We start from the raw sequence: 24,646 nt of genomic DNA on the forward strand, positions 1-24,646 counted from the left end.
CCTCGGAGAATTGATCCTAATCCTCCAAACAATTTCGCCGGCATTTCAAGGTCCGGACACTTCTTATCCCGCTAATCTGCGCAGGAGAATTCCGCGGACGGCTCCGCGTGGCCCGCGGTGCCCCCGGCGCCGCACGACCTTGGCTTCATCTCCGCAAATCGTTATCGCGGCCGGCTCCGTGCGCTGGGTTTGTTATCCGGAGCTCGGCGGTGACCCAGCGAGGCAGGAATCTGCAATTCCGCAAGGAAAACGGAGTCGTGGAGTTGGTGGGGTTGGGAATGAAGTCTGAGCCCGTCCATTCCAACCACCCCAGCAACTGCCCCGCGACCCCAGTGCCACATGCACAGGGCTGTGAAATCCCTCAGGGATGGGGTCTCCAAACCTCCCTGGGCACTGAGCACCCTTTCCATGCAGGAATTTCCCCAAAATCCACCCTGAGCCTCCCCTGGCCCAGCCTGAGGCCGTTCCCTCTTATCCTGTTATTCCCTGGGATCAGATCCCAACTCCCACCTGGCTCCAACATTCCAGGGACTTGTGCAGAGCCACCAGGTCCCCCCCGAGCCTCCTTTTCTCCAGGCTCAGCCCCTTCCCCAGCTCCCTCAGGAATTCTCCAGCCCCTTTCCCAGCTCCTCAGGAATTCTCCAGCCCCTTTCCCAGCTCCCTCGGGAATTCTCCAGCCCCTTTCCCCGCTCCTCAGGAATTCTCCAGCCCCTTTCCCAGCTCCTCAGGAATTCTCCAGCCCCTCTCCCAGCTCTCTCGGGAATTCTCCAGCCCCTTTCCCAGCTCCCTCGGGAATTCTCCAGCCCTTTCCCAGCTCCCTCGGGAATTCCCCAGCCCCTTTCCCAGCTCCCTCGGGAATTCTCCAGCCCCTTTCCCAGCTCCCTCGGGAATTCTCCAGCCCCTTTCCCAGCTCCCTCGGGAATTCTCCAGCCCTTTTCCAGCTCCCTCGGGAATTCTCCAGCCCTTTTCCAGCTCCCTCGGGAATTCTCCAGCCCTTTCCCAGCTCCCTCGGGAATTCCCCAGCCCCTTTCCCAGCTCCCTTCTCTTCCCTGGACACGCTCCAGCCTACATTTCCCATGGTGCCCCGCGGGCTGCGCGCTCCCCATTGGCTGACGGAACGGGCGCGGCCCCGCCACCGCCAGCGGCCGGCGGACTCCATGTCCCGGCGTGCCTCGCGGCAGCTGCGGTTGGCCGCAGCCAATCAGCGCGGGGCCGGCCGGGGGGCGGGGCCCGGCGGCGGGGGAGGCTGTTTAAAGTGGCGCTTTGCGGGATGGCGGAGCCGGCGGACTATCCCCCGTTCCAGCTGGGGAAGCCCCGCTTCGAGCAGGTACGGCCGGCGGCGGGAGGCGGCGGCGGGCACACCGGGAGCGGCGGCGGGAGCCGCCCCAGCCCCGCGCGCCGGGCATCGACCCCCCCCCACCCCGGGCACGGAGCCCCCCGCTCCCCGCTCTGCTTCGCCCCGCCCCCTCCGCGGAGCCGCGCGCTGATTGGCCCGCGGCCCTGGCGCCATTGGCCAGGCGGGCTGTCAGTCAGAGCCGCCGCCCCCTGCCCGCGGCGGGTCGCCCGGCGGGCGGGCACTGGCGCGTCCCAGCGCGCCCCTGTGGCGCGGGGCGCAGCGCGGCGGGCCGGGGGCCCGAGGGTCGCGGGTTCGAGCCCCGCGGGCGCTCCCCCGGGGCAGCGGGAACGGGCAGGGTCGCTGTGTCACTTCTGGTGTCGCATGGTGCGGGCCCGTCCTGTCCCCAGAGGGGCTGGCGCGAGGGACAGGGCCCTGCCCAAGGTTGTTGGGAGGGGAAGAGCAGCTCTGGGTTGGGAATGGGGCTTCCAGGTGTGCGGTGGGAGGCAGGGATGCTCCAGGTGGGCCCTTGCCAACCTCACCACGCAAGGACCATCATGGTGCCAATTCAAGTGTGGGTTGTCACCACCCAGCACGATGTAGAGAACAAGACACTGGGAGAGATCACAACACCTGTGTCCTCCACACCTGATGTTTGTGTTTGGGGAGAGCAGGTCCCGGTCAGAACACTCTCCTGTCCCTAAAACCTCCTTCAGTCCCTCCTGAGCTGGACAGGACTCTCTGGAGAAACTGCTTCTTAGTGCGAGGGTATCCCAATGTTGGAACGAGATCATTCCCACCATCCACAACAATCCAGGACCCCCACTGAGCCCTGGTCTGACTCCATGCTTGGCTCGACCCCGGCATTCCTTGTAAAAATCCCCTGTGGATTTCCCAGGGAAGCCATTCCATGGGGGATCTCCTGCCCATTCCATGGGGGATCTCCTGTTTATTCCATGGGGGAATCTCCCTCCCATTCCATAAGGGAATCACCTGCCCATTCCGTTCCATGGCGGATCTCCTGCCTCTTCCCTTGACCCAACCCCCTTTGGGCTGAGCTGTGGACTTCCCAGGGGAGCCATTCCCTGGAGGATCTCCCACAGCCCGTATCCCTGCGGGGCTGGGAGCAGCCTGGGACACTGGAGGTGTCCAGGTTGGGGCTGGGAAGGGCTTTGAGGTCCCCTCCAACCCGACCCCCCCAGTGCAGGGGGTCATCCACGAGCCACTGGGAACGGGAGGGACGCTCCAGCGGGGGAGAGAGGGAGCTCTTTAATGAGGAGGAGGAGGAGGAGGAGACGTTTCTCCCTCGCAGACACCACAGAGGGTGGCAGGCAGGCTTGGCAGCGCCTCAGGCACGGGATCGGCACGTTCTGTTCATTAGGGAGCGACTGGCGCTCGTGGCAGCGCCGAGGAAACCTTCATCCCACGTTCCCTGTTTGCTCCTGCTCCCTCTGCCCGAGGTTGGACAGCCCAGCGTGGAAGCCGACAGCGTTGTGGGGTCACAGAGGGAGGGGGTTGGAATGTTCTCCGGGTTTATGGATCTTGTGGTGGCTCCGCTCCGTTTGGGATGTGGCACCACTCACATTCCTGCTCCCGCCGCAGCCTGGGAGAGCCCAAACGCTCCATCCCACCTCAGACCCTTCAATGGAGAGCTCAGATCCTCCAGCCCACCTCACACCCCTCTGTGGGGAGCCCAGACCACCTCAGACCCCTCCATGGACTTCTCAGCCCCTCCATCCCTGCCTGAGACCTTTCCATGGAGAGCTCAGATCCTCCATCCCACCTCAAACCCTTCATGGAGAGCCCAGCCCCTCCATCCCACCTCAGACCCTGCCATGGAGAGCTCAGATCCTCCATCCCACCTCAGACCCTTCCATGGAGAGCTCAGATCCTCCATCCCACCTCAGACCCTTCCATGGAGAGCTCAGATCCTCCATCCCACCTCAGACCCTTCCATGGAGAGCTCAGATCCTCCATCCCACCTCAGACCCTTCCATGGAGAGCTCAGATCCTCCATCCCACCTCAGACCCTTCCATGGAGAGCTCAGATCCTCCATCCCACCTCAGACCCTTCCATGGAGAGCTCAGATCCTCCATCCCACCTCAGACCCTTCCATGGAGCTCTCAGCCCCTCCATCCCACCTCAGACCCTTCCATGGATGTCTCACCTCAGACCCTTCCAGTTCTTTATTTCCCCCATCTTGACCTTGGTGTTTCCTTCTGAACCTCTGTGCTGGAGAAGACCCCCGGCGCATTCCCGAGGGCTCAGCCATTCCCCAGACCTTCCCTGCCAGGTGCTTCTTTCCCCTCCTGCCTGCTCCTGTTCCTTCCAGGGCCTTCCCAGGGCTTTTTTTTTCTTTTTTTAGGAGTTTCTGAGATCTCAGCTTTAGCTGCTGCCTCCTTGTTTTGGGCAGGGTGAGCCTGGTTTAGGCAGGGTCAGCCCGGTTTGGGCAGGACGAGCCCGGTTTGGGCAGGACGAGCCCGGTTTGGGCAGGACAAGCCCGGTTTGGGCAGGATGAGGCCGGTTTGGGCAGGATGAGGCCGGTTTGGGCAGGATGAGGCCGGTTTGGGCAGGATGAGCCCGGTTTGGGCAGGATGAGCCCGGTTTGGGCAGGATCAGCCCAGTTTGGGCAGGACGAGCCCGGTTTGGGCAGGATCAGCCCAGTTTGGGCAGGACGAGGCCGGTTTGGGCAGGACGAGGCCGGTTTGGGCAGGACGAGCCCGGTTTGGGCAGGACGAGCCCGGTTTGGGCAGGACGAGCCCGGTTTGGGCAGGATGAGGCCGGTTTGGGCAGGATCAGCCCGGTTTGGGCAGGATCAGCCCGGTTTGGGCAGGACGAGCCCGGTTTGAGCAGGACGAGCCCGGTTTGGGCAGGACGAGCCCGGTTTGGGCAGGATGAGGCCGGTTTGGGCAGGATGAGGCCGGTTTGGGCAGGACGAGCCCGGTTTGGGCAGGACGAGCCCGGTTTGGGCAGGATGAGCCCGGTTTGGGCAGGACGAGCCCGGTTTGGGCAGGACGAGCCCGGTTTGGGCAGGATGAGGCCGGTTTGGGCAGGACGAGGCCGGTTTGGGCAGGACGAGCCCGGTTTGGGCAGGATGAGCCCGGTTTGGGCAGGATGAGCCCGGTTTGGGCAGGATCAGCCCGGTTTGAGCAGGACGAGCCCGGTTTGGGCAGGACGAGCCCGGTTTGGGCAGGACGAGCCCGGTTTGGGCAGGACGAGCCCGGTTTGGGCAGGATGAGGCCGGTTTGGGCAGGATCAGCCCGGTTTGGGCAGGATCAGCCCGGTTTGGGCAGGACGAGCCCGGTTTGGGCAGGATGAGGCCGGTTTGGGCAGGATGAGCCCGGTTTGGGCAGGATCAGCCCGGTTTGGGCAGGATCAGCCCGGTTTGGGCAGGATGAGCCCGGTTTGGGCAGGATCAGCCCGGTTTGAGCAGGACGAGCCCGGTTTGGGCAGGACGAGCCCGGTTTGGGCAGGACGAGGCCGGTTTGGGCAGGATGAGCCCGGTTTGGGCAGGACGAGCCCGGTTTGGGCAGGATGAGCCCGGTTTGGGCAGGATGAGCCCGGTTTGGGCAGGATGGGGTGGCTGGAATCCCGGCCTGATCCCTCTGGGGTGCCAGCACTCCTTTCTCCCGGGCTGGGAGCAGCTCTGGGGCTGCTGGAACTGGATCTGGGGCTGGGACAGACACAGGCCAGCCTCATTTATCCCCCGCAGGGAAAACAAGGAGAGCTCCTGTGCCGGGGGAACAAAAGCCTGGGCTCCTGGGGGATTGGGATGAGAGAGGAATTCCCTTCCCTGCCGTGACCCCGGGCAGGAGTTGGGGCAGCTCCAGCCCCTCTGGGGTTTTGGGATGTCCTTTCCCTGCCCGCGCAGCTCCCTGCTCTCTCTCCCTCCTCCCCAGGGATGTTCTGTCGAGTCACCTTTTCCCAGCTCCCTGCCGGAAAAGGCTCCCGCTGCCAACGGGGCTATTTTTAGGTGGAAGCAGAAACGAGGACGTTGGGCTTGAGGAACGTGTGATGAGGACTTAATTTTCTGACAAGCGGGGCTAATTTGTTAGAAATATTCCATTTTTTTTTTCCCCTCCTCTTTTTTATTTCCTGATTTTTATTCCTTTCCCTTGGAGGATTTGCCGAGTGCTCTCTCTCTCTCCCAAAGCCTGCTGTGTGTTCCCAGGGAGCCCAGACATTGAATCCTGGGCAGATTCCGGTGGGGAGGTGTCCCTGCCCGTGGCTGGGGTGGCGCTGGATGGGATTTATGTCCCTTCCCACCCAAACCATTCCAGATTCCACGTCCAGGATCACCTGGCGGTGAGATGAAGGTGCAGGAGCTCAGGAGATCTCCGTGTGAGCTCATTGTCCACTTCAATAAACGGCATTAAACTCCTCTCTCCCATGGGGATGTAGGGAAGGGGCTGGTTTAAAATGGGGAAGGATCATGGAATCACAGCCTTTGGGAGAAATAAAAACTCCATGCTGGGATCCCTCAGCGAGGACAGAAAATCCCAGGCTGAGCCTTTCATATCCCAGATCCCTGTCCCTCCAGGCCTTGGCCCCAGCCCCTCTCCAGCTCTCCTGGAGCCCCTTTGGGGACTCTGAGCATTCCCTGGATTTTTCCCTTCTCCGGGGGAACATTCCCAGCTCTCCCAGCCTGGCTCCAGCCCTGCAGCAGCTCTGGATTTATTCCAGCAGCTCCATGTCCTCCTGCTGTTTCCTTGGCATCCCCATCACCCGGGGCTGGATTTAAAGGGGAATTTGGGATCATTTGTGTCTCTTCTCTCCGATCCCTGGAGCCTCCCGGGAATTCTTTCCTTGTCATTTTTGGGATCAGCTGGACCTTCAGGGCCCAGATAGATCCCGAGCTGCTGTGCCCTGGAAGGGAATTAATATTCCCCACCCGTTTCATCTCTGCTGGCAGAGCAGTGGTCTCAAAATAATCAATTAATTGTTAATTAATTAATCATGGGAAATTCGGTGATATATTCACTCTGCTCCCGGTTTACTACGGCAGCTGCTCCGGGAATTGCAAAGGGGAAGGAGCCCAGGGTTGGAATTTAGGGAGCAGAAAGTCGAACTCGTGGGGATGAGAGCAGGGCTGGGGATGAGCCTGGGAGGAGGGAACAACAGAGCCACCCCAAACTGAGCCAGGCTCAACAGAGCCGCCCCAAACTGAGCCAGGCTGAACAGAGCCGCCCCAAACTGAGCCAGGCTGAACAGAGCCGCCCCAAACTGAGCCAGGCTGAACAGAGCCGCCCCAAACTGAGCCAGGCTGAACAGAGCCACCCCAAACTGAGCCAGGCTCAACAGAGCCGCCCCAAACTGAGCCAGGCTGAACAGAGCCGCCCCAAACTGAGCCAGGCTGAACAGAGCCGCCCCAAACTGAGCCAGGCTGAACAGAGCCACCCCAAACTGAGCCAGGCTCAACAGAGCCGCCCCAAACTGAGCCGGGCTCAACAGAGCCGCCCCAAACTGAGCCAGGCTGAACAGAGCCACCCCAAACTGAGCCAGGCTGAACAGAGCCGCCCCAAACTGAGCCGGGCTGAACAGAGCCGCCCCAAACTGAGCCAGGCTGAACAGAACCACCCCAAACTGAGCCAGGCTGAACAGAGCCGCCCCAAACTGAGCCAGGCTCAACAGAGCCGCCCCAAACTGAGCCAGGCTGAACAGAGCCGCCCCAAACTGAGCCAGGCTGAACAGAGCCGCCCCAAACTGAGCCAGGCTGAACAGAGCCGCCCCAAACTGAGCCGGGCTGAACAGAGCCACCCCAAACTGAGCCAGGCTCAACAGAGCCGCCCCAAACTGAGCCAGGCTGAACAGAGCCGCCCCAAACTGAGCCAGGCTGAACAGAGCCGCCCCAAACTGAGCCGGGCTGAACAGAGCCACCCCAAACTGAGCCAGGCTCAACAGAGCCGCCCCAAACTGAGCCAGGCTCAACAGAGCCGCCCCAAACTGAGCCAGGCTGAACAGAGCCACCCCAAACTGAGCCAGGCTGAACAGAGCCGCCCCAAACTGAGCCAGGCTGAACAGAGCCGCCCCAAACTGAGCCAGGCTCAACAGAGCCACCCCAAACTGAGCCGGGCTGAACAGAGCCGCCCCAAACTGAGCCAGGCTGAACAGAGCCGCCCCAAACTGAGCCAGGCTCAACAGAGCCGCCCCAAACTGAGCCGGGCTGAACAGAGCCGCCCCAAACTGAACCAGGCTCAACAGAGCCGCCCCAAACTGAGCCAGGCTCAAACCCAGAGCTGCCCCAAACTGAGCCAGGCTGAACAGAGCCGCCCCAAACTGAGCCAGGCTGAACAGAGCCGCCCCAAACTGAGCCAGGCTGAACAGAGCCGCCCCAAACTGAGCTGGGCTGAACAGAGCCGCCCCAAACTGAGCCAGACTAAAACCCAGAACCACCCCAAACTGAGCCAGGCTGAACAGAGCCGCCCCAAACTGAGCCAGGCTGAACAGAGCCACCCCAAACTGAGCCAGGCTGAACAGAGCCGCCCCAAACTGAGCCAGGCTGAACAGAGCCACCCCAAACTGAGCCAGGCTCAACAGAGCCGCCCCAAACTGAACCAGGCTCAAACCCAGAGCCGCCCCAAACTGAGCCAGGCTCAAACCCAGAGCTGCCCCAAACTGAGCCAGGCTGAACAGAGCCGCCCCAAACTGAGCCAGGCTGAACAGCGCCGCCCCAAACTGAGCCAGGCTGAACAGAGCCGCCCCAAACTGAGCCAGACTTAAACCCAGAACCACCCCAAACTGAGCCAGGCTGAACAGAGCCGCCCCAAACTGAGCCAGGCTCAACAGAGCCGCCCCAAACTGAGCCAGACTAAAACCCAGAACCACCCCAAACTGAGCCAGGCTGAACAGAGCCGCCCCAAACTGAGCCAGGCTTAAAGCAGGGCATTCCCTGCTGCCCAGTTCATTCCCCTGACTAGAAACTAAATGAATTTTTTCAATTCCAGAGATTTTCACAGAGGTGCGCACAAAACACAGGGAAAAAAATCCAAACAAAAAAGCCCCAGACACTCCCAATAATTCAGTATTTTTCCGGGAAATCCTTCCCTGTGAGAGTGGGAAGGCCCTGGGCTGGAATTCCCAGGTTTGCCGGGGCTGCCCCTGGATCCCTGGCAGTGCCCAAGGGCAGGGTGGGACCCCCTGGGGGACGGTGGGAGGTGGCCCTGCCCATGGCAGGGGTGGCACTGGGTGGGATTTTGGGTCCCTTCCATCCCGACCCATTCCCTGATTTCAGGGTTTGGGCACTCTCAGCTCCCCAGCTGTGAGTCAGCACCAGCAAGGGGCAGGGAATGGGAGGTCGGGATAACACCAGGGTGGGGCTGAGCTGAGCTGCTCAAACCCGTCCTTAAGCTGGGCCTTGCTGAGCTTGGCCGGGAGCTCAGTGCCAGCCAAAGCCAACCCTGGCGTTTGGGAGCAGGGAAATGGGAATTGGGAATTGTAAACGGCATTTCTACCCCTGCCCCTTTGAACTCGAGGTCTCCTTGGTCATTTACTCCTTGGTCCAAGCGGGTGTAACACCCCGATGCTCCGTTTCATTCGATTTGATTCGATTCAATTCGATTTAATTCGGTTTATTTCTGTTTAATGCCGCTTTCCTCAGCGCGTCACAGCGGGAAAGCCGAGACCACTCCGATGTAAAATCCACCCCCGCGCCCCCAGCCCTGCCGTCGTTTGGGATTCCAGGGGTTCAGCGGGCGTTGCCGCTGCTCCGGGGGCCGTGGGCCGAGCACTGGGCTGCCTGAGGGGCGCCTGGGCTGGCCCGGGGGTGGCTCACGTCCCCCGGCGGGCGCCGGGGAGGGCTGCCACCCCCTGCACTCCCGACAGAAAAGGGGGGCAGGCGGCGAAATGTCGAGCTCAGACCCGCTCCAGAGTACCGGAATTAGCGTTAATTGGAGCTGTGCTCATTAAAAACCGCTGTGCCTTTTTTTATTTTTCTTTTTTCTTATTTTTTTTCCTTTCTTCTTTCTTCTTTCTTCTTTCTTCTTTCTTCTTTCTTCTTTCTTTTTTTCTTTTTTCTTCTTTTTTTCTTTTTTCTTTTTTTCTTTTTTCTTTTTTCTTTTTTCTTTTTTCTTTTTTCTTTTTTCTTTTTTCTTTTTTCTTTTTTCTTTTTTCTTTTTTCTTTTTTCTTTTTTCTTTTTTCTTTTTCCTTTCCTCTCCTCTCCTCTCCTCTCCTCTCCTCTCCTCTCCTCTCCTCTCCTCTCCTCTCCTCTCCTCTCCTCTCCTCTCCTCTCCTCTCCTCTCCTCTCCTCTCCTCTCCTCTCCTCTCCTCTCCTCTCCTCTCCTCTCCTCTCCTCTCCTCTCCTCTCCTCTCCTCTCCTCTCCTCTCCTCTCCTCTCCTTCTTTTTTCTTTTTCTCTTTTTTCTCTTTTTTCTCTTTTTTCTCTTTTTTCTCTTTTTTCTCTTTTTTTTTTTTTTTTCCTTTCCTGGAGTTGTGTGGAGCTGTTTTCTTCCTTTTTTTTTTGTTTTTTGGAGGGGTTTGACTTTTTTTTCTTTTTTTTAAGTGCAGAAGGTGGAAGAATCAGAGAGTTGAGCGAGGGCAGGTTGCAGCGGGGTGACCAGCAGCGTCCTGGGCAGGGATTTCTGCTGGAATCAGCGGGGCAGAATCCCGGGATGAGCAGGGAAGAGGCAGCACGTTCAGGGAAGCGGTGCCAGCAGTGATCAAACGCTGCTCCATCCACACTCCAGGCCTTTACTTCCAGCCCGTTCCTGCAGAACAAACCCCGGGCAGGAGGATTCCCAGGATCCCTGAGCTCCAGGGTGTCCCTGCTGGGCTCTGGCTTGTGTGGAGGAGCCACTGGACTGGAATTCACCTGAGAGTCTGGAATTCTCCTCCCTCTGCACCATGGAACTTGGAGTGATGATGCTCCTGGATCCCAAGGGTTCCCAGTCCCTCAGTATTTCATGGTCTGGTGCCTGGAGTTGGTAGAAATCCCACTGACATTTTTATTTTCGCTGTCGAAATACCGAGTCTCCTTCCCTCTGGAGCTGCCCGTGACCTTCCCCTCCTGTTTCAGATCCTTTCCCTTCCTTCCAGACTTTTTTTTCCCGGGTTCTGGAAGTGCTCAGGGCCAGCTGGTCTGGTCGGGCTCGTTCTTGGGAAAACTCCAGGCTGGGCGTGTTTGTGTAGGGACAAGCACAAACACACCTGGGAATTCCAGCCCAGGGCCTTCCCGCTCTCGCAGGGAAGAATTTCCCTGAAAATTCGGAATTATTGGGAATTTCTGGGGCCTTTTTGTTTGTTTGGATTTTTTTTTTTTCCCCTTGTGTTTTGTATTCACCTCTGTGAAAAACCCATCTCGAATTGAAAAAACATTCATTTGGTTTCTAGTCAGGAGGACGAGCTGGGCAGCGGGGAATGCTGCCAGCAGCGGGAAAAGCTGCTGCAGAGGCTTTTTGCTGGGAAGCAAAAGGAGAAATCCTGGAGTGATTTGGGTTCCCCCTCCCAAATTACCAGTAAAGACCCCCTGCGTCGCTTATTTTCAGTCGGTGCTTCGTTCCGGAAGGAATGGAAAGGAAATGAAAAAAAAAAAAGGAAATAAACCCCGAAAGGCCAATTTCTCACCGCGTGTTTTTTTTATTATTCTTTCTTTTTGTCTCCTGTTTTGCAGACTTCATTTTATGGCAGGTTCAGGCACTTCCTGGACATCATCGACCCCCGCACGCTCTTTGTGACCGAGGTAATGTGTGCACACCTCTGCTTGGGGAAAGGGCTTTGCTTATTAGACAGCTGCGGGGCGAGAAACAATCTCTGCTGTGCGCAGCACGAGTGATGAGGCCGTGGGGGTTTTTGTGGGTTTGTTGTTTTTTTTTTTCCCAGTGGGTTTGTGTCTCGCAGCTGATTGATTGCCCCGAGGAGTGCTGTGGTTAAATCTGGAGCAGGAACTTGCTTCGGCCACCACTGAATCCTCATCTCCCTCCCCAGCTCCCTCTGCCAACCCTGAACTGGGGGAGGGGGGATTTTGGCAGGATCGCCACTGGTTTTTCCTTCCCAGGAGGAAAATTCCTGTAAAAATGCAGGTGAGGGGAGGAGAGAGCGAATTTAATTCTGCAGAGGAGTGGAGGGGCGGGCTGTGGGGCAGTCCTGCGGGGGCTGCACTCCTGCACATCTCTGCTGTCGTTTTTTCCTGTCGGTTGTTGCCCTGTTTGTAGCAGGATTTGGGGATCCTGCCCTTCATTTCCATTCAGTGCGGTCCAGCGTGATGGCTGAGGGTGGTGGGGAACCCTTGGGAAGGAATTGTTCTGCTCCTGGTCTGGAATTCTGCCCTTTGGCCAGAAAACTTTGGATTTGCAGGGAAGGGCAGCTGCCAGCTGCTTTTTCCTTTTTATTTTATTTTTTTTTTCCCCCAATATCCACCTTGAGCCTGGCCTGAGGCCGTTCCCTCTCCTCCTGTCCCTGTTCCCTGGGAGCAGATCCCAAATCCCCCCCGGCTGTCCCCTCCTGGCAGGGACTTGTGCAGAGCCACCAGGTCCCCCCCGAGCCTCCTTTTCTCCGGGCTCAGCCCCTTTTCCAGCTCCCTCAGGAATTCTCCAGCCCCTTTCCCAGCTCCCTCAGGAATTCTCCAGCCCCTTTCCCAGCTCCCTCGGGAATTCTCCAGCCCCTTTCCCAGCTCCCTCAGGAATTCTCCAGCCCCTTTCCCAGCTTCCTCAGGAATTCTCCAGCCCCTTTCCCAGCTCCTCAGGAATTCCCCAGCCCCTTTCCCAGCTCCCTCAGGAATTCTCCAGCCCTTTCCCAGCTCCCTCGGGAATTCTCCAGCCCCTTTCCCAGCTCCCTCGGGAATTCTCCAGCCCTTTCCCAGCTCCCTCAGCCCCTCCTGGTGCTCCAGACCCTTCCCAGCAGTTTTTAAGGGCTGAATCTCCTCTGTTCCTGGAGGGAATTCTCCCGCTCGTGGCTCTCCATGGATTGCAGAGGGATTTTGGGGAGAGCTCTGAGCTCCGTTCCTGCTCTGGCCCCCATGGGCTGACCTCTGGCTCAGCTTCTCCACCTTCCTGTGGGTCACCTCTTCAAACCTTTCCAGGTTTTTTGGGGAGGTTTGGAAAGGGTTTGGATTCAGAGGGACCAGCTGGTGTCGCTTCGTTTTTTCCAGACAGCTTTTGATGAGGTTCTTCCAAGAAGGTGAAACCCCGGGGGAGGAAAAGAGCAAAGTCCGAGCGGCTCAGTTTTATCCTGGGTCGAAACCCAGCGGTTTTGGGTTCCTGAGTGAAGCTCAACAAAGCAGGGAGAGGTTTTTGGTGTGCATCTCTGGGGCTGGGAGGGACAGGGCTGAGCTTCAAGCTCTTCAGGAATGGCCTGGGGGCCTTCCAGGGAGGAAAATTCCCTCTGGGAGTTGGAATTCCCCTCAGGAGACCCGCAGCACCTCTGGTGGTTGTCCCCACGAGCTCCCCTTTCCCGGCAGAATTCTCATGGCAAAATCGTCACCTGGCTCGCTCCTTGGGGCACAAAATCTGCTCTTTGCTCGTCCTGCTCACTCCAACACAAGAATTGGGGTGTGCAGGTGTACAACTCCAAGGTTTTGGGGTTTATTTTGCTTTCCTCTGATGGCTGAGGGCAGAAATGAGAACCTGGGGAGGGTTTGCAGAGCCCCGGGCGTGTGCAGGGAGCTCCTTCCCGCTGACAGATGGTTGCATCTCCCAGGCCTGGGGCTCCCAGGGAACAAACAAATCCCTCTTTGGCTTGGAGGAGCCGGTTGGCAAACAGGAGGGGGGAAAAAAAAAAGAGATAAATGAGTGTCTAATGGGAATGGAGGTGAATCCCATGGAAAATGCGGGAATGTTGGGTTTTCCTCCATCCTTTTTTTTGTTTGGGGTGGCTGTGTGCTCCACCATGGCGTGCTGCTGGGGAGGGATGCAGGGATCTCTCCCAGTGAGGAGCTGAGAGATGCTGAGGATAAACTCACTCGCCGACGCTCGTCCCTCACTCGTTTATTTTCCGGCAAAGCAGATTCTCAACGCAATTGGGAACTTCCTCGTGTGTTTTAGAGGTTCTGGAGGAGGGAGTCCTCGGGGGGACGATGCTGAGCACGGCTGGGTCCTGTGCTTTTACCAGCTCCAAACACGGCCTCTGCCGCCTCTGAAACGGGAGCTTTGGTGGCCGCTAATTTCACCCCAAAATCACCTCCCGGGCAGCCGCAGGTTCGCCAGTTCCTCCGAGAAAAGTGGGAAATGTGTCGTTGCAGGGGTCACCCAGCCCCGTCCCCTCGGGGGGTGTGTGCCGGGCCCGCCCGGGGGACCCGTGAGGGTCAAAAAGTCATCGGAGTAAAAGCTTTTAATTGCTCCGCAATTAGGGCCCATCGGGGGCGGCGGATATTTTGATAAAGGTGAGCTCGTCCCACCTTGACCTCGGGCTGCAGTCACTGCTCTGCGGCAGAGCTCTGCCCGGAGGAAGAGCCCGTGACGGTTCCCGGTGAAATCTGAGCTCGGGGAGAGCTCCTGTTCTCTGCTCTTGCTTTTCCATCTCATTGTTCAGAGAGCCCGGATCTCGCGGAGCATCTTGCACTTCCCATATTTGGGTTTAAAATGGAAGCGGGGTTAGATGTATGTTATTTATACGAGCGCTACCTTCTTACTCAGCAGATTGACTGTCTGTGTTTATTCGGTGTCACATCTGCCGGCGCTCCGCTCGGAACAAAAAGGAAAAAAAAAAGAAGAAAAAAAAAAAAAAGAAAGAAGTTTCTGGCTCCTGTTGTCTGTCGCTGTGGATCCAATACAATGGGGGCCAGCTGGAGTCAAGTCTGCCTTGTGTGTGTGTGTGTGAGAGAGAGATCCCGGGGAGCAGGGAGACAAAACCCCACGGCGGCTGTGGCTGCTGGCAGGGCACAGCTGGATCTCCACACCCAAAGGCAGCTGCTGCTGCGGCTGGATTTTTGGGTTGGGGTCATGGCTGGGGGTGAAGGTGGAACCCCTGGAGCTCAGGGCACGCGGAGAGAGAACATTCCCCCCAAAACCCCAGAGTGAGCCCCTGGGCCGTCCCGGGTCTCCTCGCGGTGCAGCCCTGGGCTCGCCGTGCGACGGGGTTTCGTGGCAGGAATGTGCCGTGCTCCTGGCACGGCGACTTGCCCGGGTCTGTGTGGCACATATGGGGTTCTGCAGGCTGCTCCCAGCCATGTGCAGCCTCCTGGTGGGATCCAAGAGGATCTGCCAGGCAGACACAGCCCCTGCAGCCCGGGGGGACAAGGTGGGAGCTCAGGGGAAGAGCTCAGGGCCGGCTGCAGGTGTCCGTGGGGCCCAGCTCAGCTGGCCCTGCGCTGTCCTGGCCACCGGGGACGGGGCTGATCTCCTGCTTGAGGTTGTTCTTTCTCCTGCTGCGCGCCAGCCTGGAGAAAAGGAGGCTGGAGAAGCGTGTGGTTGAGGCAGAGGTGATTCCGTGGGGGTCAGAGCAGGAACTGAGCTCAGAGCTCATCCCAAATCCCTCTGCAGTCCATGGAGAGCCACGAGCGGGAGAATTCCCTCCAGGAACAGAGGAGATTCAGCCCTTAAAAAGTGCTGGGAAGGGTCTGGAGAACCAGGAGGGGCTGAGGGAGCTGGGAAAGGGCTGGAGAATTCCTGAGGGAGCTGGGAAAGGGGCTGGAGAATTCCCGAGGGAGCTGGGAAAGGGGCTGGAGAATTCCCGAGGGAGCTGGGAAAGGGGCTGAGCCTGGAGAAAAGGAGGCTCAGGGGGGACCTGGTGGCCCTGCACAAGTCCCTGAAAGTTTGGAGCCAGGTGGGAGTTGGGATCTGATCCCAGGGAATAACAGGATAAGAGGGAACGGCCTCAGGCTGGGCCAGGGGAGGCTCGGGGTGGACAGCAGCAGGAATTTCCTCCTGGAAAGGGTTCTCAGGCCTTGGCAGTGCCCAGGGAGGTTTGGAATTCCCATCCCTGGGGGATTTCACAGCCCTGTGGATGATGTGGCACTTGGGGACAGGGGACAGTGGTGGCCCTGGCAGTGCTGGGGATGGTTGGAATGGTCTCAGGGAGCTTTTCCAAGCTGAGCAGTTCTGGGGCTGTGTGGGTCTGTCGCTCACACCCATCAGGGTGCAGCAGCAGCTGGGGTTTGTTCCGTGCTCTCCCTCTCCAGAAGGTCCCTCGGGTGCTCTCCCTGGTGACTCCAGTGTGTGCCCAGGAGCCCCTTGGCAGGGGGCTGGAGGGTTTGGACCCAAACTGTGCCAGAGATCCCAGGGATGGAGGCTGATCCCAGCTGTGCTTTGCTTGAGCATGTCCAGGGTGGAGAACGAGGCTGGTGAGGGGCTGGGAACACAAACCCTGTGAGGAGCGGCTGAGGGAGCTGGGGGTGTTTATCCCGGAGAAAAGGAGACTCAGGGGTGACCTGATCACTCCCCACAACCCCCGGAAAGGTGGCTGTGCCCAGCTGGGGTCGGTCTCTTTCTCCAGGCAGAACAAGAGGACGCAGCCTCGAGCTGCTCCAAGGGAAATTCAGGTTGGATATCAGGAGGAAGTTTTTCACGGAAGGAGTGATAAAACCCTGGAATGGTCTGCCCGGGGAGGTGGTGGAGTCACCATCCCTGGGTGTGTTCAAAGCAGACTGGATGTGGCCGTGGTTCAGTTGAGGTGTCGGCGCTGGCTTGGATGATCTCGGAGGTCTCTCCCAAACCTGGTGGTTGTGTGGTGGCACGTCCCCAACCACACAGCCATGCTGAGGGACCATTCCCTGCTCCTTCCCCAGCTGGGATCCCAGCCCTGGGTGTTCCCCGGGCTGTGCCCAGGTGGAGGGGCTGGGGCTGTGCTGCTGCAGCCCAGGCTGGAGCTGGGTGGGTGCTGGCAGGGCTGAGCTCTCCGAGAACATCCCCGGCTGCAGATGGTCTGTCTGGCACCCTATTGTGAGAGCTGAGACCCCAGCAGCCACCACTAGAAGTGCTCGAGGTTTTTTGTTTTTTTTTTTTTCTCTGAGGAAAGGGGATATGGAAGGAATGAGACACTCCGGGGAGGAAAAAAAAATAAAAATAGAAAAAAACCCAAAACGTGGTTGTGGGTTTTTTTTTTAAATCAAGGATGCTGTAAAATCTCGAGTGACACTTCATCCCACAGACAGCAGCAGAGAAACCAAGCAACAATAAATATTGAAACAGTAGCACAACCTTGCAGACAGACCTCGCTTTTGCTGTTAAAAAGGAGCTGAAGTGTAATGTCAGGCATTAGCAGCTATCGAGTGGAGCTGCGTCGTGCCGAACGCCGGCGAGTGGAGCTGCTTGGCATTTGGAGCTGTTGCATGTGGTAAAGTTTGCTCCTGGTTTTTTTTTTTCTTTTTTTAAATTTTTTTTTTTTGGAGGTTCTGATTAAAAAGAACGTGCTCGACTTTTCCAGAAGGAATAGGAGGAAACAGAGACTTTTCCCTAAATTTGGAGGCTTGGTGAAGTGGGGGGGTTTGCTGGAAGCACCTGAGCAGCTCAGAGCGGCGTGAAAGGATCTCCTTGAGCTCGGGTTTAACGCTTTTTGTTCACTTTCTGTGCCACTCTTTTGTCCCCCCTCGGGACCCACTGGCAGTGCTGGTGCAGGGCTCCTTTCTCTGCCGAAGTTCCCCACGGGAGCTGAGAGAGGCAATTGGTGCAGGCTGCGATTTTAAAAACCAGCCCGAAGCTTTTTTTGTTGTTGTTGTTGTTTGCTGTTTGTTACCGCTCTAAACAAGATGGGATCTGGCCAGGGTTGTTATAGTAACTACGAAGATTTTCCTCAAGAGAGAAGAGAGAAGGGAGGGGGAAATAGCAGCGCAGGCCCCATTCATGCCTTGCTGCAGCTCTCCATTCAGAGCTGCTCGCTGCTCCTCTGAGAGACTGGAGGTAATTTTGGTGATTTCGGTGATTTCGGTGATTTCAGTGATTTCAGTGACAAAGCCACGTCCCCCCAATGAGCACAAAAGTCTCTCTGGGATGTGCTGCTGGCACTCCCTGGTTCTTGCCCCCAGCTCTGGAGGCTGCTCTTCCCTGGATCTGGCAGCTTTTCCTCCTTGGGATGCCGTCGCGCTTTGGGACACGAAAGAACGAGGCAGGCAGCGCGAAGGTCAGCGGGAAAGTTCTGTTTTTAATCTTCCCGACTCCATCTTGTATACAGTTCTTTCAGAAGGCAAAAGATTGGCTGCGTAGGTTGCCACCTCTTTGACCTCGCTGGTGAAGACCACCGTCAGTCACAAAATAGATAAGTTCTATAAAATGTGCGTTGTTTTCTTGAAGCTGCGGTGAGAACAAAACGCAAACGCTGAAAAGCACAAAAAGTTCTGGCGACGGGATGGTCTGACCCTGCACAGTCGCCGTTTGTTGGTGTCCTGCTCATGAAGAGCTTTCTCCTGAGAGGGATTTTTGGACGAGCCTGAAGCACAAAGCTCTGAGGAGCAGCTCCAAAAGGCTCAGGTCCTGCTGTCACCTGGTGGGATTGATCCTCCTTGCAGGCTGGACATGCCTGAAACACCCTAAAAACCTGATTTGTTTCCCTCAGCCCTGCAGCTCGTCACCTGTTCCCAGTGATCAGCCGCACCCTGAAGTGGCTTTTCCTGGAGTTTGATGCCTTCAGTTTGAGCTTTGATGTATTTGAGGTTCTGTGGTGCCCAGGGGTGAGCTCCGAGCTCACAGTCAGCGTCACTCCGCTCCGCACACAGCAGGGACACAAAACAAATCCTTCTCCTGCTGCACACCAAGGACAACTCTCAGCCCCAACAGCACAAACAAGGGTGGGCTGGAGGGAGGGACAAGAAGGATGGGACCTCACAGCCTGGAGCTGGGACTGGACAATGCAACCCCAACGTGCAAATGGACCAAAACTTATCAAAGTGTGAGACCTCCTGACCGGTCGTGCATTTTGGGTCCATTTTGTGTCCATTTTTTGTCCATTTTGTGACCATTTTGGTTCCACCTTGGGTGCAGCCCTGGCCAGGCTCTTGTCCTGCCCAAGGTGTGTCCTAAAGTCCTTTCAATAAATCTCTGCTTTATCCTCTGGCTCTGCCCAGTCTCTGTCCCAGCTCAGCCTTCCCAAGGCATCGAGTTGCTGATTCCAGCTGCAGCCCCTGAGTTCCCTGCAGGAATTCCCGGGATTCTGGCCACGTGTCCATGTGTAGTTTTAAATTCACCAAATTCTGTTTGCCGTATTTAGTGGTTTAAGTGTTTTTTTCCTGCCGTGAGATTGGATTAGGAGAAAAAGGCAGGCAGGCCCAACTTAAAGGTACAAAGGTAGATTCGTTAACGCGCACTAAAAGAAGAAAATAAGAATCAAAATGAAACTTTCAAAGCGCTTTTCCTCGCCCACAAACTCTTCACTTTCCCACAAACAACGTAAAGAGACAAACCCTGTGATTTTCGGTCAGTTTCGCCGTTTGAAAATAATCTTTCCTTAATTCTTTAGGGAGAAGAGTCTCTCCTAGTTTTCCATGGAATTTCCCCCACTGGAACACCGTGGGGTTGGGTTTCATTCCCTGTGTGGGAGACCCTAAAACCCTTCTGGAGGAACAGGACCTCGCGCAGTCGATGTTTCTGCATCCCCCGAAAATCCCGCCCCAACTCAAAGCTCTCCTCTTTTTCTCCAGTGTCGAGAGGACTTGGCTTAATTAGCGACTCATTTTGTTAATCAGGGGTGTTGGATAGATGGGGAAAAGGATTCCCAGTGCCTGGCCTTGCCCGTGGAAGCATCCAGGACACATTTACGCTCTTTAAGAACCTCTCTCCGGGAATTATTCGCTCTACCACTCCCATGCTATTTTTTCTTAAGCTAAGCTTAATTTTCAAGGCAGATTCAGCAAGTGTGGATGGTTTTGGTTTGTTTTTTTTTTTTAACCAGTCCTGAAAGCTTTTACACACGAAATAATTTGGTGATTTTTTGGAGCGAGGCACAGTGTTTTAGGTGGAATGGGATTGCCTGGTCTTTGGGGAGATTTCTGGACTCCAGCACCTGGAGAAGGTGGTGGCTCTGGGGTTTGGGAACTCCCCAGTGCTCCGATAAAATGGGAATGGAAGAGAATTTCTCACACACTAAAATCTGGGCTCATTTTGGCCTTGAGTGCTGTTCCTGGAGATCCTGGTCCCTTTTGGGGTGGGAATGAAGGTGCCAGCAGGGGAGGGAGATGCTGGATCTGTGAGGGGTCCAAAGCGCCTCACAGGGAGGAGAAATCCAGAGCAGCTCTGGGAATCCTGGACTTTGGTGACCCTTGTGGGGCTCAGGATATTCTGTGATTTTTTGTCGAATTATCCCCTTTTCCTGACCCAGACATGGGGCAACTCAGAGGCGTTTTAAAGACTTTCACACCATTTTCAGTCTCACGTGAAGGGTGAGACAATACAGATGGAACAACTCACGCCATCACAATCAGGACCCAAATTATTCCCTAATTCCAATCCATTATAAACATTTCTTGGCCTGTCAGCTTTTGTCACTCACTGCTGTCAATGCCTTAAAGCCAATCATCTAAAATCACCCCTCGTGGGTCCTACCACAATGCATCTTTCCTAGTTTTGTTCCTCCAAAGTATCCGGTCTTATTTGCAAGGCCACCATTTAAAACTTGTTCCCAGTTCCATTTCTCTCTCCCAACAGTGTCTGTCCCATCCCGTGGCATTTCTAAATCAGCATTTCTCATCTCAGAATTTACACACAGATCCATACTGTGTGAGCCTTCTCTCAGGCTTGGAGAATTCCCTACAGATCCATTCCCCACATGATTTTGGGGAAAAAGTGGGAAAAGAAGGGTGGTGGGCAGCTCTCCCTGGGACACTCAGCCCTGGAGAAATCCAGAGCAGCTCTGGGAATCCTGGAGCTGGATCTTGATGACCCTTGTGGGCCCTTCCAGCTCAGGATATTCTGTGGTTTTAATGAAAAAGTGGGAGAGGGGTGGTGGGCAGCTCTCCCTGGGACACTCTGATCTCCGAGGGAACCAGTTCCAGGCCAACGTTCCCAGACGTGGAGCAGGAACTGGGGAATTTGTCACCTCTGGCGTCGCTGTGGTGACACAGGCTGGGAGCTGTGCCTGCTCACCCTCAGCTGGACCACCACAGACCCCTGAGCCCACGTCTTGCCCAGAGTATGGAGGGGTTTTGCCTAAGATATGGAGATTTTCCCTGGAATATGGAGGGTTTTGCCTGGAATATGGAATTTTTTGCCCAGAATGGGGAGAGTTTTGCCCAGAATATGGAATTTTTTTCCTGGAATATGGAGGGTTTTGCCCGGAATGGGGAGGTTTTTGCCTAGGATGTGGAGTTTTTTGCCTGGAATGTGGAATTTTTGCCTGGAATAGGGTAGTTTTTATCCAGGATATGGAGGTTTTTGCCTGGAACATAGAGTTCTTTTGACCAGAATGGGGAGGTTTTTGCTAGGATATGGAGGTTTTTGCCCATGATATGGAAGTTTTTGCCCGGAATGTGGAGTTTTTTGCCCAGGATATGGAGGGTTTTGTCCAGAAAGGGAGGAAACAGTCAAGTCCCCTTTGGGAAAGGGAGGGAAGGAGTTTCCCTGGATCCATGGATCCCTGGATGTGAACTCTCAGGAGCTCTCAGAGGAGCCACCCCCACCGCTGGGGACAATATTCCATGTTTCTGGGATGTCCTCTGGCACCAGTGTTGGCAAATCTGCCCAAACCACGGACCTGGGGCTGAAATGTCGATCCGAGGTCGGTGTCCCTCAGCTGGAGGAGGGACAACCTGCCGGAGGCTTTGGGAAGTGGGGTTTGGCTTCAATAATTTGGGAGCCATCGCTGCCTTCCACAGCCCTGGGTAAGATTTAACCCCGTGGAAGCTGCTCTTTGTGTCCTGATTTATTCCTCTTGAGTTTGGGCAAACCCAAAGAATCGTTCCGACTGTCTGTTTCTGCCCTGGTGGGGTTTTATAATTCAATAAAATGCATATATTCCGTGGAAATCTATATTCTTTCAAGAAAAAAAATGTATATATGGATATGCATGTATATGTCTGGTTTTATATGTTCTCTGTATAATATAGCATGTACAGAGTATCTATTATATATTCTATATATACTAAATGTAATAGATAATATAAGAGTTAATAGAATGCAAGACATAATAATATAATGTAGCATAATGCAAGATATAGAATAGTTATTATAATATAATCTGAAATATTAATAATAGTTAATATAATATAATGCAAGATATATAATGGATAATGTAATATAATGTAATACAATATTGTATATGATGTAATGCAATGTAATGTAATGTAATAATATAATATAATATGATATGATATAATATGATATAATATGATATAATATGATATCATATGATATAATATGATATACTATACTATACAATGTAATATAATATAATATAATATAATATAATATAATATAATATAATATAATATAATATAATGTGAGATATATAATAATTACTATAATAGAATAGAACACAATATAAATAATAGTTACTGTAATATAATGCAATATATATAATAGGTAATGTAATATAATGTAATACAATATTATATGATATAACGTAATGCAATGTAATGTAGTGATACGATATAATATAATTTTATAGTACAATATAATACAATATAATAGTTATAAAATAATTTAATGCAATATGAATAATAGTTAATATAACAGTGCAATATATGCAATAGATCATGTAATATAATGTAATACAATGTTTTATGATGTAATGCAGTAATATGATGATAATATAATATAATATAATATAATATAATATAATATAATATAATATAACACAATATAATATAATATAACATGATATAATATAATATAATATAATATAATATAATATAATATAATATAATATAATATAATATAATATAATATAATATAATATAATATAATATAACATAAGGAGCACCCTGGGATAGTGGGAGGTGTCCCTGCCCCCCCAGGTGGTTGAATTTGTTGATCCTTCCTGTCCTTTCCATCCCAGCCCATGCCAGGATTCCGTGGTGGGATTTTCCTGGCAGACACCGTCATTCTGTATTTTGAATTTCTCTTGCAGAGCCGCCTGAAGGAAGCGGTGCAGCTGCTGGAGGATTACAAACATGGGACTCTGCCCCCGGGAGTCACCAACAAAGAGGTCAGAGGGAAAAACTGTTAAACTTCTACCTCTGGATTTCTGATTTCTGCTGTTAAATTTCTACTTCTTCCTGCAGTTCAGTGGGGAGGATGAGGGGGCTCTGCTGAAGGGCATTTTTGGTGTTTCTATGGTAAAATACAAACTTCTCGTACAGTTAAAACCAAAAAAAGTCAATTTTTTTTTTTTCTTTAGCTGGGTGAAAGCTTTCTGTCAGTCCTGGGGGTTCCTGTAGCAGCAGCTGTGGGGCCTCAGCCCCTGCCCTGTTCCTGTCCCAGTAATTTCCATTTCTGCCCAGAACTCAACCTTGTTTGGGCAGAATCAGCCCCCGCCCTTGGGCTGGGAGCAGGAGGTTGTGGAACCCTCACGGGGTTTGGGGGTTCCTGAGAAAAGGGTCGTTGTTGGGGCTTTGGGACAGGGGGATGGGCTGGGTGAGCTCTCCAAGGCCACCTCAGTCCCCTTTCCTGGACTTTTCCCGATGTTCCTCTGCATGTGGGACTTGTGGGAGCAGAGGCGAGGGTTTTAGAGGAGTCAAACTGCTTTTGGAGTATTTTACCTCCCAGTCAGTGCCATGAAAGAAAAAAAATCAATGTTTTCGTGGGTGTTACCTCAAACTCCTCCCCGTTCCTGTCCATGCGGAGACTCCTGACCTTGACCCCAACCCAGGGGCTTTTTTATGGCTCTGTTCGTGCATCCAGCACAAAAACAAATCATTTCTGTGTGATTTAAAGTCTTTTAAAGGTGAATTGGTATCAGAGCTGCCTGAGGGCGTGTGAGGAGCAGCAGTTCCAGAGGGACCCGTGGTGATCATCCCGAATAAACAGGGATGGAAGTGCTGGGCAGCTCTTCCCCCCGTAGGTCAAAAAAACTCTTTTTATTTTCTTTTTCCCTGCTCATAAACGATAATTCCTTCAAATACAGGAGGTAAACGAAGGGAATGAAAACTCCTGTTCACAGTGGGATGGGGCAGCTGGCGTGGCAGGTGCTGTGGTGGGGAAGAGGCACAAAAAACAAAGGGGAAATTGTCACGAGGCGTTGGCCTGCTGCTCTCCTGGGTGACACTGCGTTCCTCCAGCCGGCATCTGATGGGAAGGAGAAAGGGCTGGGAAGGAGAAAGAAAAGGTCGGGAAGGAGGAAGGGGTTGGGAAGGATAAAGAAGGGGTTGGGGAGGAGAAAGAAAGAGTTGGGAAGGAGAAGGGATTGGGAAGGAGAGAAAGGCTCGGGAAGGAGAAAGAAAAGGTTGGGAAGGAGAAAGAAAAGGTTGGGAAGGAGAAAGAAAAGGTTGGGAAAGGAGAAAGAAAGGGTTGGGAAGGGAGGAAGAAAAGGTTGGGAAGGAGAGAGAAAGGGTTGAGAAGGAGAAGGAAAAGGTTGGGAAGGGGAAAGAAAGGGCTGGGAAGGAGAAGGGGTTCTGAAGAAGAAAGGGTTGGGAAGGGGAAAGGGGAAAGAAAGAGTTGGGAAGGAGAAAGAAAGTGTTAAGAAGGAGAAAGAAAGGGTTGGGAAGGAGAGAGAAAGGGTCGGGAAGGAGAAGGAAAAGGTTGGGAAGGGGAAAGAAAGGGTTGGGAAGGGAGGAAGAAAGGCTCAGGAAGGAGAAACAGGTTGGGAAGGATAAAGAAAGGGTTGAGAAGGAGAAGGAAAGGGTTGGGAAGGAGAAAGAAAGGCTCAGGGAGGAGAAGGGGTAGGGAAGGAGAAAGAAGGGGGTTGGGGAGGAGAAAGAAAAGGTTGGGAAAGAGAATGGGTTGGGTAGGAGACGGAAAGGTTTGGGAAGGAGAAAGGGTTGGGAAGGAGAAAGAAATAGTTGGGAAGGAGAAAGGCTCGGGAAGGAGAAATGGTTGGGAAGGGAAAAGGCTCAGGAAGGAAAAAGAAAGGCTTGGGAAGGAGAAAGGCTCGGGAAGGAGAAAGGCTCGGGAAGGAGAAAGCTGCCGGGGCTGGGGAGGGAGGGAAGCAGCGCTGAGGCAGCAGCAGTGACTCAGTTCCATCTGCCTGAGGCAGATGACACACGAGCCACTCTCTGTGACAAACCACGCAGACTTTTGACCCACATTTTGCAGAGTGACAAAGCCAGGCTCTTCCCGGGGTTCGTTCAGAATTCCGGTGGGGGAGAGGCAGCAGAGCGGGGTGAGGCTGAGCAGGCTCGGAGGGTCTGAGTGGAAATCCGAGTGAGGGAGTGTTGGATTATCTTTTTTTTTTTTGATTTAGAGACGGGGCTCCTGAGAGGTGTTTTAAAGAGTTTTATTCCATTTTCGGTCTCATGCGAAGGGTGAGATGATACACAGGGTGGTGCAGATGTTACGATTCACGCCATCACAATTAGAAACCAA

The 24,646-nt window shown here is 54.3% G+C and overlaps 1 protein-coding gene across 1 annotated transcript in view; it reads left to right on the forward strand.

Moving 5' to 3' along the window:
• Positions 1 to 1,228: 1,228 nt before the first annotated feature.
• Positions 1,229 to 24,646, forward strand: part of SFXN5 (sideroflexin 5) — a 113,443-nt gene continuing 90,025 nt past the window's right edge. Inside the window, exons 1-3 of the mRNA XM_066185116.1 lie at positions 1,229 to 1,327; positions 10,939 to 11,007; positions 22,254 to 22,331. Coding sequence (XP_066041213.1) covers positions 1,271 to 1,327; positions 10,939 to 11,007; positions 22,254 to 22,331 — 204 coding nt within the window. The 5' untranslated portion in view covers positions 1,229 to 1,270. The remainder of the gene's footprint in view (positions 1,328 to 10,938; positions 11,008 to 22,253; positions 22,332 to 24,646) is intronic.

The sequence above is a fragment of the Chamaea fasciata genome, unplaced genomic scaffold (genome assembly GCF_029207755.1).
Source record: "Chamaea fasciata isolate MVZ Bird 193981 ecotype frontalis unplaced genomic scaffold, bChaFas1.0.hap1 SCAF_6, whole genome shotgun sequence".
NCBI lineage: Eukaryota > Metazoa > Chordata > Aves > Passeriformes > Sylviidae > Chamaea > Chamaea fasciata.